The 17,873-nt window shown below is 41.1% G+C and overlaps 1 protein-coding gene across 5 annotated transcripts in view; it reads left to right on the top strand.

The window, feature by feature from the left end:
* The window catches only part of KIF13B (kinesin family member 13B), a 194,405-nt gene that overhangs the window by 130,638 nt on the left and 45,894 nt on the right, over window positions 1-17,873 (top strand). For all 5 annotated transcript variants that reach the window (XM_063606685.1, XM_034965908.3, XM_034965909.3 and 2 more), the window contains exons 23-32: window positions 318-475; window positions 2,120-2,252; window positions 5,512-5,658; window positions 6,269-6,298; window positions 8,648-8,747; window positions 9,279-9,405; window positions 10,125-10,180; window positions 12,146-12,270; window positions 14,137-14,313; window positions 17,591-17,683. In XM_063606685.1, the coding sequence (XP_063462755.1) occupies window positions 318-475; window positions 2,120-2,252; window positions 5,512-5,658; window positions 6,269-6,298; window positions 8,648-8,747; window positions 9,279-9,405; window positions 10,125-10,180; window positions 12,146-12,270; window positions 14,137-14,313; window positions 17,591-17,683 (1,146 nt within the window). The remainder of the gene's footprint in view (window positions 1-317; window positions 476-2,119; window positions 2,253-5,511; window positions 5,659-6,268; window positions 6,299-8,647; window positions 8,748-9,278; window positions 9,406-10,124; window positions 10,181-12,145; window positions 12,271-14,136; window positions 14,314-17,590; window positions 17,684-17,873) is intronic.

The following is a 17,873-nucleotide window of genomic DNA, read 5'->3' as shown; positions in this document are numbered from 1 at the left end:
ATAACACTTTATACAATTATGCTCTTAAAAATAGCTCCCAAAATATTGCTAACAAAATAGAATGCAATGGTGGTCTTACATACTAGACTTTCAATCTGAAAAGTTTTAAAAAATTCCGATTTATACTTATGTTTAAAGTCAAGAACCTTTTGCCATCTGAGCATTCATTATGGGTTTTAGATGATAGTTCTGTATAACTAAAACATTCCATTTTCTATTTTTTTCCCTGATATAATTAAGTATGTGATGTCTGGTATAAACAATCATAAGATTACCAGAGAGAGTTTGCTCTTCTGTAATTAGCTATTGTGTTTCAGGAGTTTTCTGTTAACATCACCGAAGACTTTATCGAGCATCTTTCCGAAGGAGCATTGGCAATTGAAGTATATGGACATAAAATAAACGATCCCCGGAAAAACCCCGCCCTGTGGGATTTGGGAATCATCCAAGCAAAGACACGTAGCCTTCGGGACAGGTGAATATTAGATGTTCATCTGATTCCATTTATATATATGTAATTTTTTTTTGTTTGTTTTTTGAGACAGTCTCATTCACTCTGTCACCCAGGCTGGAGTGCAGTGGCACGATCTTGGCTCACTGCAGCCTCTGCCTCCTGGGAGTAAGCAATTCTCTTGCCTCAGCCTCCTGAATAGCTGGGATTATAGGCATGCACACCACGCCTGGCTAATTTTTGTATTTTTGGTAAAGACAAGGTTTCACCATATTGGCCAGGCTGGTCTTGAACTCCTGACCTCAAGTGATCTGCCCACCTCACCCTCCCAAAGTGCTGAGATTACAGGCGTGAGCCACCATGCCTGGCTAGATTCCATTTATAATTTTTAAAAATTGCTAGAGATTAGTACTGCCATTTATAGAGGTTACTATTTTCTGAGCATGACCAGTGTTCCCTGAAGGGATGGCAGTGTCTCCAGGGTATTAATCACACAATTAAACTTCCTTAGGGAAGTGGACTGCAGAGAATGATGGAAGAAAGTTCAATTTGTAGCTGATTAAGAAGAAACAGTGAAATGAATTTTGGAGAATAGTGACTTACCATTATGAATTACTTTTAATTAATCAGCTGTAGAGAGTATGGATCAAGATTCACTCTAGTGTTGTCTTTAGCTCATAGCTCTGAGTGGCATCAGTGTTGGAAAGAGGTAGGCTTCTTTGTGGACTTAAAAGGAAGCATTAAAAGGGATTGACTGAAATTGCATATGTTTGTGCTTTTCATCTAATTATAGATGAAAACAGATTTTCTTTTTCTTTTTTGCATTTGGATAGTTTAGCAAATACTAAATTAGAAAGTGACATTTGAGATTTTTTCCTTGATTCTCTTACTGACCTGAGAAAAATACTTGGCACATCACTGAAGCATATGGCACTACCTTTGTCTATCTACGAAAAGACAACCCCTGTATTAGCTTTTTTTTCCCTTTTTTTTTTTAATAGTTTCAAATTATTTTAGATTTGGGGGTACATGTGCAGGTTGTTTACCTGGGTATATTGTGTGATGCTGAGCTTTGGGGTGTGATTGATCCTGTCACTCAGGTAGTAAGCATAGTACCCAGTAGGTAGTTTTTCAACCCTTGCTCACTTGCCTGCTCCCCAACTCCTGGGAGTCTCCAGTGTCTGTTGTTGCTATCTTTTTGTCTGTGAATACCCAGCGTTTAGCTCCCACTTATAAGTGAGAACATGGGGTTTTTGCTTTTCTATTTCTGCATTAATTTGCTTAGGATAATAGCCTCGAGCTGTATCCAAGTTGCTGCAAGGGATATGATTTTGTTTGGTTGTATTTTTTTATGGCTGTGTACTTGCTGCTTCTGTACATCTGATTAGAATTTCCAGTTTTTGAGTAACGACTTTGAAATAGATTTGTCATTACATCTTTTTGAACAAAGTAAAGGAGCCATTTCTAGTTCTGATATTGTGAGTTTAACTTTGCTTTCCATTATTCTTGCCAGTATGTACATGCATGGTATTCACTGAACTACAGATCATTCTGAATTACTCTGTTTGGAGGTCATTTTCATTGTTAATTCTTATGTGTGTAGGACCCTAAGCTGCCTGTAATGAAATAGAAATGTATGATTTTCCAAGAACTTCACTTATTTCCTAGATGGAGTGAAGTGACCAGGAAATTGGAATTCTGGGTTCAAATCTTGGAACAGAATGAGAATGGTGAATACTGCCCTGTAGAAGTGATTTCTGCAAAGGACGTCCCAACAGGAGGAATCTTCCAGCTCCGGCAGGTAACAAGATTGTGAATGTTTACATTAGATTCTTTGGTGCCAGAAAGCTTAATATTGGCTTCTTTTTAGCAGAAATGTTGGCAATAATGAAATCTAGACTGGCCAAGTCCATTTCTTACATTAAAATTCTCCTATCATGTCACAAGTATTGCTATTAAATTTTTTTTTCTTTTAATGAAGTAGAGACACAGGGATCTCGCTTTGTTGCCCAGGCTGGTCTTGAACTCCTAGGCTCAAGCAATCCTCCCACCTTGGCCTTCCAAAGTGTTGGAATTATGGGTGTGAGCCACTGCTGTCAGCCAAATATTGATATTTATAATATTTTAAAAACCAGTTCTGTTAGTGTTAGGTAAGAAAAAGATAAACTTTAAAGGAAAACTTAGAATTGATTTGTAGGACATAAACCAAACATATCAAACAGCTTTAGAAAGAATTGATTTGTAGGACATAAACCAAAACATATCAAACAGCTTTAGAACATTTAGGAAGACAAGGAGAAGCTATGTGACATGCCAGAAATAATAAGCATTCAGATTGTAAAATGCTTGGGCTCAATTCTGGCTCTCTAGTGTCCTGGCTGTCTATCCCTGAGCAAGTTCAATAACCTCTTGCCTTCGCCTGTTATGTAGACATGATGATAACACCACCTTCATGAGATTAGTGTGAGGATTAAGAGAGATGCATGTTTAAAGCACAGGGCCTGACATGCCAGGTGTTAAGTACACACAGCTGGGTAGATACACATGCCAGAATCCACAGAGCAGAGAAGAATATGGGAGTGGCCACTTAACCCCACATGCATCCGCAGAGTCTGTGCTGCCAACTAACAGTGAGAGGGAAATTTTTAATTTAATTTGTATACAGGATTTGGAATTTTTTTTTTTGCTATACTTTAATGCATTGTTTAGGAGACTGCCATATTCTATGAGTTTCCATACTTTAAAACAGCAGTAAAATACTAGAATCGCTCTAGAAAACGAGCGTAGAAAGCATTCAAAGCAAAATAGAGAAAATTAAAGGAAAGAGAACATTTGCTTACATGTTTAAGTTTCTGAATGTTTTAAGACGAGGATGATGATAAACACTTGTTCTCTGACCCCAGCAAATAAATTTTAGCAAAGTGAAAGATTAGTTTAAATTAAAGCATGTGTTATACACATAAAATAGAATTCTTAAGGGTGTGAAGAACATCTTTTTCTGGGCATCTGTTAAAAAATATATATCTTCTTCGAAGTCTTAGAAATTCATCTACTGGAAGGCAAGACTGGATAATTTTCTATGATTTAGTGTAAATTGGATATTTAAGTATTTGTCATACTTCTGACACCCTTTACTAAAAGTGTTCAAAGAAATGTTGGTTTATCAGGAAAGGGCTTTTTGAAGGATACGCCTCTTTACCTTCATATTGAAAAAATCATGCAAGTTCTGAAAGGATTTTTCTTATATGATGGCAAAAACCGCAATTACTTTTCACCAACTTAATGGCAAGAATAAAGACACAGAGGCCATAAATTAGGTCCATTTGGATAGAAAGTCATGTGGAGAAACAGCTGGAAAACAGGAAGAGAACAGGTTGCAGAAGCTTCTGGAGGCTGGTTTCGGAGGGCCTTGAATGCTAGGCTCATTTGAGTCTAATATGTTTGAAAATTGGCTTGTATTGTTCTTGAACGGGAACGTGGCAGAGGACAACTGATTAGCTTTAACCATGTGAAAAGTGCTGTTTTTGTAGAAATAAATGGTCAAATATCAGTAGTGACAGGAAGTTCTGTCTAATAGTTTAAGTGTACTTTTAAACGTTTTTCTGTGGAACAGTAAACCATTGCCAGATCCTTTCTCTCCTTTTCTTCCCTCTCCTTAGGAATCTTCCCTTCAAGTGCGCACTTCACCCTTCACACTTAGGCACAGATTCACAATAGATCACTTCGGAAAGTGCTTAGGCAAACTAAGCAAATAAAAGGTAGCTAATTGAAATGACAAAACTGTTTAGGCTATTAAAATATTTTCTTTAGGACTTTTCCCACAAAATATCTGAGGCTTAGTCCTTGGTGATATTAAATCAGAAAACATCTGTATCCCAGCCACTCAAATGGAGCTTGATAGGATCAGTGGTTGCCTGAGCTGATTTTCCTGATCATGCAGAGCTCTTGGGAACTAAAATCTGATGGAAGAGGGCAAGAGTAATTGACTTGCAATTGAACATTTAAATTCCATTTTTCAAATGCTATTTTACATTTCTAAAATTTATAAACCAAGTTTGAAGTCAGTAATTTGGGAATACTGTGAATTCTCTTTTAAAATATTACTTCATTGTAAATATATACCAAATCTCACATAATAAACAGTCTAAACAATCATACTTATATTTACTGATTATTTTTTATAATTATATATTTATATTTATATTAATGATATATACTGCTATATCAGTAAATTATATTTTATGTATTATATACAAATTATTTACGTAATATATTTACTGATATATTTACTGATACTGATTTTTTATATTTACTGATTTTATATTTATATTTACTGGTACTTTAACATGTCATATGTTTTTCTACAGTAATACTTTAACAACTGTATAGTGTTTCATTATATGTTTCACAGTTTAAAGTTATTGTTTTGTATAAAACAAATAATAAAGTTATTGAACATATAAAATATTCAATTTGTGTCTAATTTTTTGTTCTTAAAGGTGCTTAAGATTTTTTGTGTATATGTATGATTATTTACTTAGCTCTCTGGAAAGTTGAATTGCTGGGTTAAAGGAACTTATATTTTTAAGTCAAATTGCCTTGCAGAAAACTTGCACCAATTTAAATTCCCACTTACAGTGTATGAAATTGTTTCATAAATGTAGGGCATTGGAAATTCCTCTTTTAAAATATAATTGCCAATTTAGGAAGTGAAAATACAGGTGTATCATGCTTTAATTTAATTTGTATTTATTTAATTATCAGTAAGTTGAACTTTTTTATTGGCCAACTGTTTGCATTTCCTTTCTTAGAATTTTTTAATGTTACTTCTTATTGAAAGATATGTAAACATATATTTATTCTGTTTTTTAGCTCACTTAAAAGGGAAATGATTTTTCCCGATTAGTTTTTAAATTTGTATTTTAATGCTTAACAATAAGGTATAGTGACAGTGTCTGAATTAAACATTTTTCTCAACATCAGCCTGTAGGGGTCTCTCTAAATCAAATTTTTGGAAATCAAGACACTGATTTTAAGACTCTAAATTGTCTGTGACCCAGGGGCAGTCCCGGAGAGTTCAAGTCGAAGTGAAGTCAGTGCAGGAATCTGGGACTTTACCACTGATGGAAGAATGTATACTGTCTGTTGGCATTGGATGTGTCAAAGTTAGACCGCTCAGAGCCCCCAGAACACATGAGACCTTCCATGTAAGTTTCTATACCTGTTATGTTCTTCTTGAAAGACAAAATCAGACCAGAGTGCCTTTTGGAACCTGTACGAAACTACTTTTTGTGAACATTTCTTTCCGTGAATCTCTTTGTTTACCTTTGCTGTCTTTTTTTGTGCCTTGCATTTTCATGGAATCACTGCATCGGACTGTATTACTGGTTTTGCCCTGGTGTAGGTGGCAAGCTGAGGGTTAAAACGTCTCAGCCTTCATAGATTCCACAGTGCCTGCTAGTGATTAACTCCTCAACATCACCCCACCCCTCTGGAGAAACCCCCTACTGGCTTGTAAAGACTATTTGCCAGCAGGTGTTTGATTTCCCCTGGCGAGTGGGACTATAAACCCAGCAGGGAGAGCATTGCACTGGTTCCCGAAAAGGTCAAATGAGTGTGCTTCACTCTTCTGTGAGCAGCTCCAACTTCCTGACAACTGTAAAACTCAGAGTGAGGGTGTGGGTAGGTGGGAGATGAAATAGTATATTAATTCAATTGGAAAATATAAATTATGGGTAAAGAGTCAGATTGTTTAGCGTAGCCTGATTCTTGGATAAATCAATAATTCAGTTCTATGTAATGTATATTTTCTTTTAGGAGGAAGAGGAAGACATGGACAGCTACCAGGTAATTTAGCACCTGTTAATCTCATCTCAAATAAGCATGATTAAAGTATATAATTACACATTCCTGGATCTGGCTATACTGTTATTTAAGGATTAAACAATTCATACTGATTTTTTTGTTATTTTAAAATAAAACAGAGTAGGGAACATTGAGTGTTGTTTCATAGGCTGTAAAGTGTGTTAGGAGTGGGAAATCATTCGTGACTGAGATCCTTTTCCAAACCTGGAGCTCCCCAGCCAGGCTCCCTGAAGATCCGTTTCTCTGGATCCTCTTCCCTGGACATTTTCTCTCCTGAGTGAGTCCCCACTCGTTCCCCCTATTATAGTTGTCTCATTCTGAGCTTTAGTCAACACTAGGTGTTTTGCATTTTTTTTTTTTTTTTTTTTTTTTTGTGACAGAGTCTCACCCTGTTGCCCAGGCTGGAGTGCAATAGCGCCATCTCGGCTCACTGCAACTTCCCTCCTGCCCCAGCCTCCCAAGTAGCTGGGATTACAGGTGCACGCTACCATGCCCAGCTAATTTTTTGTATCTTTACTAGAGACAGGGTTTCACAATGTTGGCCCGGCTGGTCCCGAATTCCTGACCTTGTGATCCACCCGCCTAGGCTTCCCAAAGTGTTGGGATTACAGGCATGAGCCACCGCGCCCGACTGAATTTTGCATTTTTTAAGCTAGATCTTTCTTCCCTACTTCCTGGACTCATACAGCATTTGGAATCTTTTTTTTTTTCCTTTGTTTTATTTTCCTAACCTCCTGCAAGACTTTGTTTCTGTCTGTGCAGTTTCATCTGTTAGTCATCGTTCAGGACTGTCAGGGCTCTTTGGAGCCTGATTATGTCATCCGTGTAGTCACTTTCCTGGTTTTGCATCATTCTAATTTGATAGAAATGTCTGCTTTCCTATAAGTCACTGATAAAAACACTGTATCAGATAGGGTTAAATACAGAGTCCTATGGCACAACAATAGAGACTTTTTTCAAGCTGACATTAATCACTGTTCTTCGGATGTGATATTTGAGTCTCTGTGATTTCACTTAAGTAGATGCATCGCACGTTTCTCCATCTTGTCCACAACAATGTCATAGGCTATTTGGTTAAGTGCCCTAGTAAAGTCCAGACACACTATATCTGCAGCATTCCACTGACCTACCCAGTCTTGTAACCTTATTAGAAAAGGAAATGAGGTAAGATTGATATTCATGTAGGGGTTGACTGGTAGGTTGTTATTCTGTTGATGACAACCCCTATCCCCTCTTTCCCCTACCTGTTGCCCCACAAAATGCATAAAAACAAGTGAGAGAAGCATTTACATGTTGTCTTCAAGAGCCTGTGTTGACATATAGAAAGCAGAAGTTACAAAAGTTGATTCTTCTGATTATTCTAAGATACATAAATTGAAAGTGGTTTTTTGTTTGTTTTGTTTTTTGGAGACAGAGTTGCTCTACCACCCAGACCATAGTGCAGTGGAGTGATCTTGGCTCATTGCAACCTCTGCCTCTCAGGTTTAAGTAATTCTCTTGCCTCAGCCTCCCAAGTAGTTGGCATGAAAGGTGAACACCACCATGCCCAGCTAATTTTTTTTTTTGGGGGGGGGATGGAGTTTTGTTCTTGTTGCCCAGGCTGGAGTGCCATGGCACAGTCTCGGCTCATTGCAACCTCTGCCTCCCGGGTTCAAGCGATTCTCCTGCCTCAGCTCCCAAGTAGCTGGGATTACAGGTACCCGCCACCACGCCTGGCTAATTTTTGTATTTTTAGTAGGGATGGGGTTTCACCATGTTGGGGAGGCTGGTCTCGAACTCCTGACCTCAGGTTGTCTGCCTGCCTTGACCTCCCAAAGTGCTGGCATTACAGGTGTGAGCCACTGCGCCTGGCCAATTTTTTATATTTTGAGTAGAGACAGGGTTTCGCTGTGTTAGCCAGGCTGGCCTCAAACTCCCGTCCTCAAGTGATTCACCTGCCTCAGCCTCCCAAAGTGCTGGGATTACAAGTGTGAGCCACCACGCCCAGCCATATTGGAAGATTATTGAGTCCTGTTTATCGGTTTTATCCAGCAAAGAGACCTTTTAGAAGATTTTTGTTGCAGGTGCTTAAAGCTCTACCCCCAAGCCATTAGAAATAAAACTGGTTCTGGATACCTGAGAATGCCCTTTCTGTTCTAGAAAATAATGCTTTAAATTCTGAAAATAGCTGTTTTGAATGATGGGCGCAGTCAACTGGTGGTAGCAATAAAGAAATTATTGTATACTACCTTACCTTTCCAAGGCATAGTAGAGTAAGGTAAGATAGAGCATCAGTTTCAGATAGATTATCTTGACATTACATTGAATATGATTTTCCTTGCTTGCTTCCAGGATCGAGATTTAGAGAGACTTCGTAGAAAATGGCTAAATGCATTAACAAAACGTCAGGAGTACTTGGATCAACAATTGCAAAAGCTTGTCAGTAAACGTGGTAGGAAAAACAAACAGAATATTTTTCTCCCCTGCAAATCAATGCATAATTAATTATTCTCCCTTTGTAGCCACATCAGTTAAGAACCAGATGAACACATCAGTAATGGGGATGGCAGGAGCAGATGAGTGTTACTCTTTGTTTATGTCATATCCTTTATCCAGCTGTCGTATCTTGGTGGAGGGCTTCCTCCCACCCCCTACAAAGAAAGAGCAAATACAGTGCACAAAGCATACATGGTTTGTCAAAGATAACATAAAGGAAGGTGGTAACTTTTCTTATCCAAAGGGCTCGAGTCCTCTGACTCTGGACCAGTCACTCCTGTGCGGTCCCTCTGTAGGCCTCCCAGGAACTGAAGATGGCCTCTCTGCAGGAGCCCATCTGACCTCTCTAGCTGTGGGTTAGTTTTTATCACTGGGGAGCACTTGTGAGCTAATAATTGAAATATAGGCAAATCCAGTCTTTACTCAGGACAAAAAGATAAATAGCAAGTGAAGTTTTGTCATTGAATCCTCATTCTCGATGTTCTAGATAAAACAGAGGATGATGCTGACCGTGAAGCGCAGCTTCTGGAGATGCGGTTGACCCTAACTGAGGAGAGGAACGCGGTGATGGTCCCCTCTGCTGGCAGTGGTATTCCAGGGGCCCCAGCAGAATGGTATGAACCCTGTGGTGCGTCTTGTGAGGTCTGAACGCTCACCAAGCCACTTGCTTTTAGCTTGAATTTTGCGTGTGCTACGGTTAATGGAAGAGTCAATAGCATGGGGGGAAATGTTGTTTAAATTAAAGGAACTGTTAAATTATTTTCATGAGTTGAATAACTATGGCCTAAAACTGTTTTATTAAATAATGTTGTTATTGGCCAAAGTCATTAAGATTTCTGAGAACTTAAATCAATATTTAATACCACTGCACTTAGCATTAAGAAAATAGTTAATATGTTAATTACTTGGGTCATTCCCTTAGAAGACTGTTCGGTCATAAGAAAATTGCATCTCCACGCGATTTTGGTTTTGGTGCTGGCTTAAACTGTACTGTCAGCAAATGTTCTGTGCTACGTTATAGAAATTAAAAATAGTAAATTTAGCCAGAGGAAGCCCTTAAGTATATCATTTTATAAGAAAGTAGGTTTAAACAAGAGAACTTCACTACAAACAGGTAGTGTCTTATAAGGCTAAGTTCAAATGTCAGGGTATGAAGCAGCAGCTACAGTGGAGGCTTTGTGGCCTCTCTGATTCTGGATTAGAGTAAAATCAGGGCCAGGGTTATTACTGCTTTGCCCTGTAACAGCCCTGAATGCCATTAAGGCTGTGTTCCTACGTGCATGCCACTGAGAAAGTAACCTGAGGCAGATGCCATTTGTTCTTCCCGTTTTAGGACCCCAGTACCTGGGATGGAGACACACATTCCTGTTATATTCCTGGACTTAAATGGTAAGTTAGGAGGTGTTTTCTGAAGGCTTACCTCTGAAAATTTAGTGCCTACATAACATGTAGATTCCAACCAAGTGCATCGTGAGGCAATTCTGTCCCCCTAAGGCTAGAGCCAGTTTGACGTGTGTCCATGTCTCCTGGTTGCAGACGGACTGATTTGTGTGTCAGTCTCATGTTTATGACAGTAATAGGCGTGCTTCACCATACTCCTCACCTCTCATCCCTGCAGCTCACGGTGCCATGTGGATGCTCTGCTCTCCCGGTGTTAGGATGGTAGCAGTGTTTTTCTGCACTAAAAATATTTTCTAATTTATTTATTTATTTATTTATTTTTTGAGACAGAGTCTTGATCTGTCACCCAGGCTGGAGTGCAGTGGTGTGATCTCGGCTCACTGCAACCTCCACCTCCCTGGTTCAAGCGGTTCTCCTGCCTCAGCTTCCTGAGTAGCTGGGACTACAGGCTTGTGCCACCACGCCCGGCTAATTTTTTGTATTTTTAGTAGAGACGGGGTTTCACCATGTTAGCCAGGATGGTCTTGATCTCCTGACCTCGTGATCCACCTCCTTCGGCCTTCCAAAGTGCTGGGATTACAGGCGTGAGCCACTGCACCCGGCTTCTTCTTTAATTCTTGGGGAAAGACTTCTCTCTGGAAAGGACAAATAACTAGCGATACTTATGAAGCATGTTTCCTTCTTGTGGTGTTTTCTTAGCATTATCTAATAAATATCTCACTTTTTCTATGAGTTCTTGTGCCATTCATCCCTGTATTACCTGTTTAAAAAAAAAAAAACTGTCATTTTTCTGTTTCCCACTCACCACCATGTAAAACATTTTGGGCCTGGATACGTTTTACATATACTCTGCCGCTAGGAGTTCTGCCTGTAGGAGGGAAAATAGAAAATGGAAGAGTAGATTAAGGATCTAAAAATAAGTTAGAAGTCAGCAGTTAAATTCCTAACACATCTGCAGAACTATGTATTAACATTAACTCTCCTTAATAGATGAGTGTGGATGTCCTCCGTGGTTTTCTTCCACCTAGCTGACAGCGAGATGCAATCTCTGAGGCATTTAGGATCTCCTGCCACTTAGCTTATTTAAATGGAAGGTTTTTCTATGCATAGAGTTAGAGAATAATACCGAATAATACAGCCACTGTCTGTTTGCTTGATGGGGTGGAAGGTGTTTGTTTTTAAATGTTTGCCACAAGTCCTTATCCTGCTGTGGTGTTCTGAACTTGGCGCCTGAGGGTGATTCTGGCCTGTTCTTCTGTTAGGCTTCCTACGTAGGTGAGGTGCTTGTATTTGGGTGCAGGCAGGGATATGCATAAGAAAGTGAAAGACAATAAGCTTAAGGAAGACGTGTTAGTCTGGGCATTTGAGGGGATCATCAGGACTTTGGTCAGCATGGTACATGTTCTCGGTCCCCCCATGCCCACCTCCTAGAAAAGGAACTTTGGATGTCTGCCCACGAGCTCCAGGTGAAGGGGAGTGGGGAGGGCCAGGCTCGGGCCTGAGGAACCAGGGAACCATGGTGCAGTCCTTCCATTTCCAGCCCATGCAGCCAGTGGAACCTTCTGGTGAATGTTGCTGTCAGGTGCCTGGAATCACCCTTGCTCGTTTCTGACCCTTCAGTGCACTAAATGGTATGGAATTTGTGTTGTAACCCGGTCACTGACATTGATGAGATGACCTTGGGTAACCTCTTAGGTATCTTGGTTTCATTTGCCTTCCCTATAAAATAAGGCATAAGTGTAGCAGATTGGATGAGATCATTTTTTGAGGCACTTTCTTATCTTGAAGATCTGTGAACTTTTAAGTGGTCATCTTCAGTGTCATGTAAGATTTCAGAGCAAAAAGCAAATGAAATTTGAAGCAGAAGAATTGTAATAATCACATTGAAATTTAGCTGGTAGGGGTTATCCTTGAAAATGATCTCAGTATTTAATGGAACTTCTTTGCTTTTAGCTGATGATTTCAGCTCTCAGGATAATCTTGATGACCCAGAAGCTGGTGGATGGGATGCGACCTTGACTGGGGAAGAAGAAGAGGAGTTCTTTGAATTGCAGATTGTGAAGCAGCATGATGGGGAGGTAAGGAAAGCGTAACTTGGGGCGATCAGATGAAAAGTGGTTTCCTTAACCTCTCCTCGAGCTTTTTGAAACAATAAGGCAATCATGCCAGTACTTTACATTTCTCAAAATACATAAAGCAAAACCTTTCATCATGACTTCCAGAAGAATGGAGCTTGAACATCATATTACATCCATTCACCTTTTCCTTCCTTTCCTGGTAACTTGTACTGAGCTTGTGTGAGCAGTTCAGATCAGCAGCGGTCGGGAGCTTGAGGCTCTCTCTGTTCCTCAACCAGTGAGAGATGGAAGCAGGGGCTGCGGAAGTGCGTGGAGGTAAAATGGCACCAGGTTTGGGATTTACTTTGGGATTTTTTTGTTTTGTTTTTGTTTTTAGATGGAGTCTTGCTCTGTCACCCAGGCTGGAGTACAATGGCAGGATCTTGGCTCACTGCAGCCTCTGCCTCCCGGGTTCAAGTGATTCTCCTGCCTCAGCCTCCCGAGCAGCTGGGATTATAAGTGTGCGCCACCATGCCTGGCTAATTTTTTTTTTTTTTTTTTTTTTTTTTAGTAGAGATGGGGTTTCACCATGTTGGCCAAGCTGGTCTTCAACTCCTGACCGGAAGTGATCGCCTGCCTTGGCCTCCCAAAGTGCTGGGATTACGGGGGTGAGCCACTGCACCTGGCTGGGATTTGCTTTGAAATCATTTTGTAAGGACTTTTTAATTTTTTTTTTATTGAGATGGAGTCTTGCTCTGTTGCCCAGGCTGGAGTGCAATGGTGCGATCTCAGCTCACTGCAATCTCTGCCTCCTGGGTTCAAGTGATCCTCTTGCCTCAATCTCCCAAGTAGCTGTGAGTACAGGCACATGCCTTCACACCTGGCTAATTTTTGTATTTTTAGTAGAGATGGGGTTTCACCATGTTGGTCAGGCTGGTCTCAAACTCCTGACCTCAAGTGATCTACTTGCCTTGGCTTCCCAAAGTGCTGGGATGACAGACATGAGCCACCGCGCCTGGCCAGGATTTATTAAAAAGGAAAAGAATAGGTGAAAGCAGTGTGGTGACATCTTGATTTTCATGGTTGAATCTGAGTGATGGGTATCTCACGGGAGTTTATTTTCTAATTTTGAGTATGTTTGAAAAATTATGAAATATATTCAGGAAGGAAAGCTGATATGTGATATTTGAGGACGCATTATTACTTAATAGTGTCCCTAAGAAGCGAAACTTGAGTCTTAACACTGAGGAGTCAGTCCGACACACACAGCGGCTATGCATTCTGTAGAATAGTGGGCCGGCACCCTTCCAGTTCAGCAGGGTCAAGCGTGACAAGGAAGGGCCAAGGAGCCATTGCAGATTAGAGTAGACTAGAGAAACGTGACAACTAAAGGCAGTGTGTGGTTCCGGGATGGGGAAATTGAAAAATTTGAATATGGATTTTATATTAAATAATAGTGTATTCCTGTTAAATTTCCTAGATATTACTTTCAACTTACTTGAAAGTGGTTTAGCAAAAGTAATAATGTGTGTGTGTGAGTTGTGAGAAAGAGAAGCAAAAGTGGCCAAATGGTAGCAGTTGGTGCGTCGTGATGAAAGGGGTACAAATCACTCGACTGAATTTTTGCAACTTTTCTTGACATTTGAGCATTTTTTAATACAAATTTTAAAAGTAAGCCAGCCAGGATCATCATGCTCTATACTTTTCAGGCTAAGGTGATTGTGGCCACACTGTCACACTCCATTGTCTTTTCAGGGCAGCTGTCATAGTAGAACTTTGCTGGTGACTGGCATGTGCCCTTCAGCCTGAGCCAAGGTGGTTTCCTTGAAAGAGTTTTCATGTTTCTGGAGAAGAGAGAAACCTGTTTCCTCTCTGTCTTCTCTGCAGGTGAAAGCAGAAGCCTCCTGGGACTCCGCGGTGCATGGCTGCCCTCAGCTCAGCAGGGGCACGCCCGCGGACGAGCGGTTGTTCCTGATCGTGCGCGTGACGGTCCAGCTCAGCCACCCTGCTGACATGCAACTGGTGTTACGCAAGAGAATCTGTGTCAATGTTCACGGCCGCCAGGTTAGTCTTCAGTGGAAGAAACGACTCTAACCACAGTTGCGACCTGAGGGTAGGGCCGTGCAGTGCTTGCTGTTAACCTTCTGTCCAAACAGGCTCCCGGAAGCACTGAGCTTTTCTTTTCCAGGTGACTGCTGCTGTCCTGTACCCATGCTTGCTTCAAGCCTCAGATGTGTCACTTGCTCCTGGACAGTATTCTTACACTGAATCTTTCTTAGGGCAGATTCACAAATCATGGTTATTCTTTTGGGTACCACACAACCCTGTCAAGGGCAAGGTCTGTGGTTTGGTTGTTGCCTTTTCATCTGGGCCCTGTCAAATGAGGAGTTTCCCTCTTACTCTGCTCTTTCCAGACTTTTTTTTTTAAGATAGAGTCTTGCTCTGTTGCTCAGGCTGGAGTACAGTGATGCGATCATAGCTCACTGCAGCCATCGTCTCCTGGGCTCAGGTGATCCTTCCACCTCAGTCTCCCTGGTAGCTGGGACCACAGACGTGTGCCACCACATCCGGCTAATTTTTTGTATTCCTTATGGAGACGGGGTCTCGCCATGCTGCCAGGGTGCGTTCCAGACCTTTTACCTCTTGCAGTCTTTGATTTGTATATTTGGCTTTGGGATAAAAAGGTGAATAAGAAATGAGCCCAGTGCAGTGGCGCACGCCTGCTCTCCCAGTAACTCAGGAGGCTGAGGCAGCAGGATTACTTGAGCCTAGGAGTTTGTGTCCAGTCTGGGCGATGCATCTCAAAAAACAAACAAAAAAGAAGTCTGTGTCCTTAAAGAGCCAAGTTGATTTGTGTAGGTAGATACGTAACAGGCAACTGCTCTCGGCCTGAGCTGAGCACGTGGTGCAGGTCCTCATCACTTGTGGTGAGAATGCAGGTAAGAGAAGGAAGAATTCAGCCCCAGGGAGTCGGGGTGGTGGGGGCGCTTCAGAGAGGAGGGCAGCGTTTGAACTGGGACTTAGAGAGGAGGGGCATTGGCCAGGCCTAGCAGGAGGAGATGCAGTTCCGTGGACAGGAGGAAATACACATGCAGAGAGAGTAGGGAGGGCAGGGCAGGACGGGGCAGGATCGGGGACCGCGAGGAGCTCCATGTACTGGGGGTCCTGCCCGTGCCAAGGAGCATGGCTCTCACATAGTTGCGGCTGGATTATGAAGGTCCATGTGCCATATGAAGGGGTTTAGTACAAAACTTCTAGGTAAGAATTTAAGGCCAGGTGTGGTGGCTCATGCCTGTAATCCCAACACTTTGGGAGGCCGAGGCAGGTGGCTCACCTGAGGTCGGGAGTTTGAGACCAGCCTGACCAACATGGAGAAACCCTGTCTCTACTAAAACTACAAAATTAGCTGGGTGTGGTGGTGGGTGCCTGCAATCTCAGCTACTCAGGAGGCTGAGGCAAGAGAATTGCTTAAACCCGGGAGGCGGAGGTTGCGGTGAGCCAAGATTGCACCATTGCACTCCAGCCTGGGCAACAAGAGTGAAACTCTGTCTCAAAAAAAAAAAAAAAAAATTCTTTTTGTTACTGGTTTTGCAAATATAAAGATTTGGGAGATTGCGTCTGGGGATCCTTTTTAACTGTCTTATCTCCCTTTTTTGAGGCATTCTCAATACACTGACTAAAACCAGTACAGATGAAAATCTTTTCATTTAAAAGAGCACAGTCATGGTTGACAGACTCCTAGATGTAATCTCCACCCCTAAAAATTAATCTTTAGTTCTAAATGTCACACTGATATCAATCTTTGAAATGAAGACTGGCGGTAATGCCGTTAAAATTGCAGCTCTTTTGCTTGGCAATCCAACATCAATAAAATCCAGGTCACGGGGTTAGCTATAGATGTATATGGTATGCTCCCATTCACTCTCTCTGTCTTCCTTTTCTCATGAGTCTGTGAGGGTTTGAAAAAGACACACTGCTCATGAGGAGCATTTTGAAGAGCGATTTTCCATTTCGGAATTAGACATCCTGGTTGCCAGGCCCTGGGACTGACCTGGCACAACCACCGGCCCTACAGGGTCCTTGACAGAAAAGGTACATTGTATAGTCGCCGCATGTCGCTTGGCTTTTGTTTCTATTGTAGGGACAATAGGTTGCCATATTTTTCTTTTTCCTGGTTGAAATGATGTGGAAGTATTTTTAAGGCATGCCATTTTCTCTCTCAATTTCAGATATTTCATTCCTAAGAATGGTCATGTGGAAGGCTCTCTTCTTTATAACAAGAATAGGACCTTCCACATGACCCTAATACACACACGTCACCTTCACTAATTCCATACAAATGGAAAACCAAAAGGTACGATAATAGTGGCATCTACATCTCCTTTCACCACCCCTAAGGACAGTGATCTCTATACCTTGACTTGTGTAATTAGCCTTGGCTCAGCACTGCAAGGCTAAAGTTAAGGGAGAGAAGTAATGACATAAATGGTCTCTCTGCATTCTGAGATGCTATATTCTTTTAAAAATGTAAAGATCATTGAATATGAAATAAATTATCATTAGGTAGGTTTGTGAAATGATGTATGCCTAAGACCAAATAGCTTGGCTTTGCTCTTTTCTTGGGGGCTTCACATGTTTCTGCCATTCCTTTTGCATGGGGAGAAAGCTCGGTGCCCATTTCATGTGCTCTCCCCTTTACCTTTGTTCCCTGATGGTATTCTGCTCTCATCCCTGCTCTCTTCAACCTCTGCAGGGTGTTCAGTCTTAACAGCATCTTGAAATGAGTCATCTCTGCATTAATTCAACAGTTCAATTCCTAACTGTGCAAAGAGCGCAGTCAGCATAAACAATGACCGTGCACTCTTAAATCATTCCTCATAACGATCTTGCTTTGGTCAAGAATTTAATGCCTGGACTTGTCAATATTCATGGTACCAGATGTCCATCGTGCTAGGGAGAAAAAAAGCGTAAGCATCACCAGTTGTTGCTTCCATCTTAGTTAGAAGGTCATTTTATTGTGTGGAAGTCAACAAGCTTATATTTCTGTAGCATTGAAGCACCGTTCATCCAGATGCCTACTGCCAGTTTACAGACTTGGTGGTGTATACTTTTCCTATGTTGGGTGTAAGACCTGTCATACATGGTGGGCATCTCATAAGTTGGTTTCGTACCATAGGACAACGATGAAGAAACCGTACTTGGTGATTTCACTTGCTTATGTTGGAAACCTGCTCTGTTTTCTTTTGGTTAGAATGAACCAGTATTTTCCATGCTGTCTTTTGTTAATGTAAACTCAGTTTTTCAGGTGGGAAACCATATCTTCTATTTTGTTTTTCTCTAGGGTTTTGCACAGAGTCTCCTAAAAAAGATGTCTCATCGAAGTTCTATTCCTGGCTGTGGAGTGACTTTTGAAATTGTCTCCAATATTCCAGAGGTGAAGGATATACAATTTAAATTTACTAAAAATAAACACTTAAAAAGAGCCAACTCCCTGAAAAGTGACCTACCCATGACATACATATGAAGTGAAAGTGTATGTTTAGGGAAGCTATAGATTTTTAGAGGAATTTTCTAATATCAATTCATAGTAAAATGTACTTGTGGCTTTAAAAGTTCTAGTTTTA

Source organism: Pan paniscus, chromosome 7 (assembly GCF_029289425.2).
Source record: "Pan paniscus chromosome 7, NHGRI_mPanPan1-v2.0_pri, whole genome shotgun sequence".
Taxonomy (NCBI): domain Eukaryota; kingdom Metazoa; phylum Chordata; class Mammalia; order Primates; family Hominidae; genus Pan; species Pan paniscus.
This window is presented reverse-complemented; position numbering and strand designations above follow the sequence as displayed.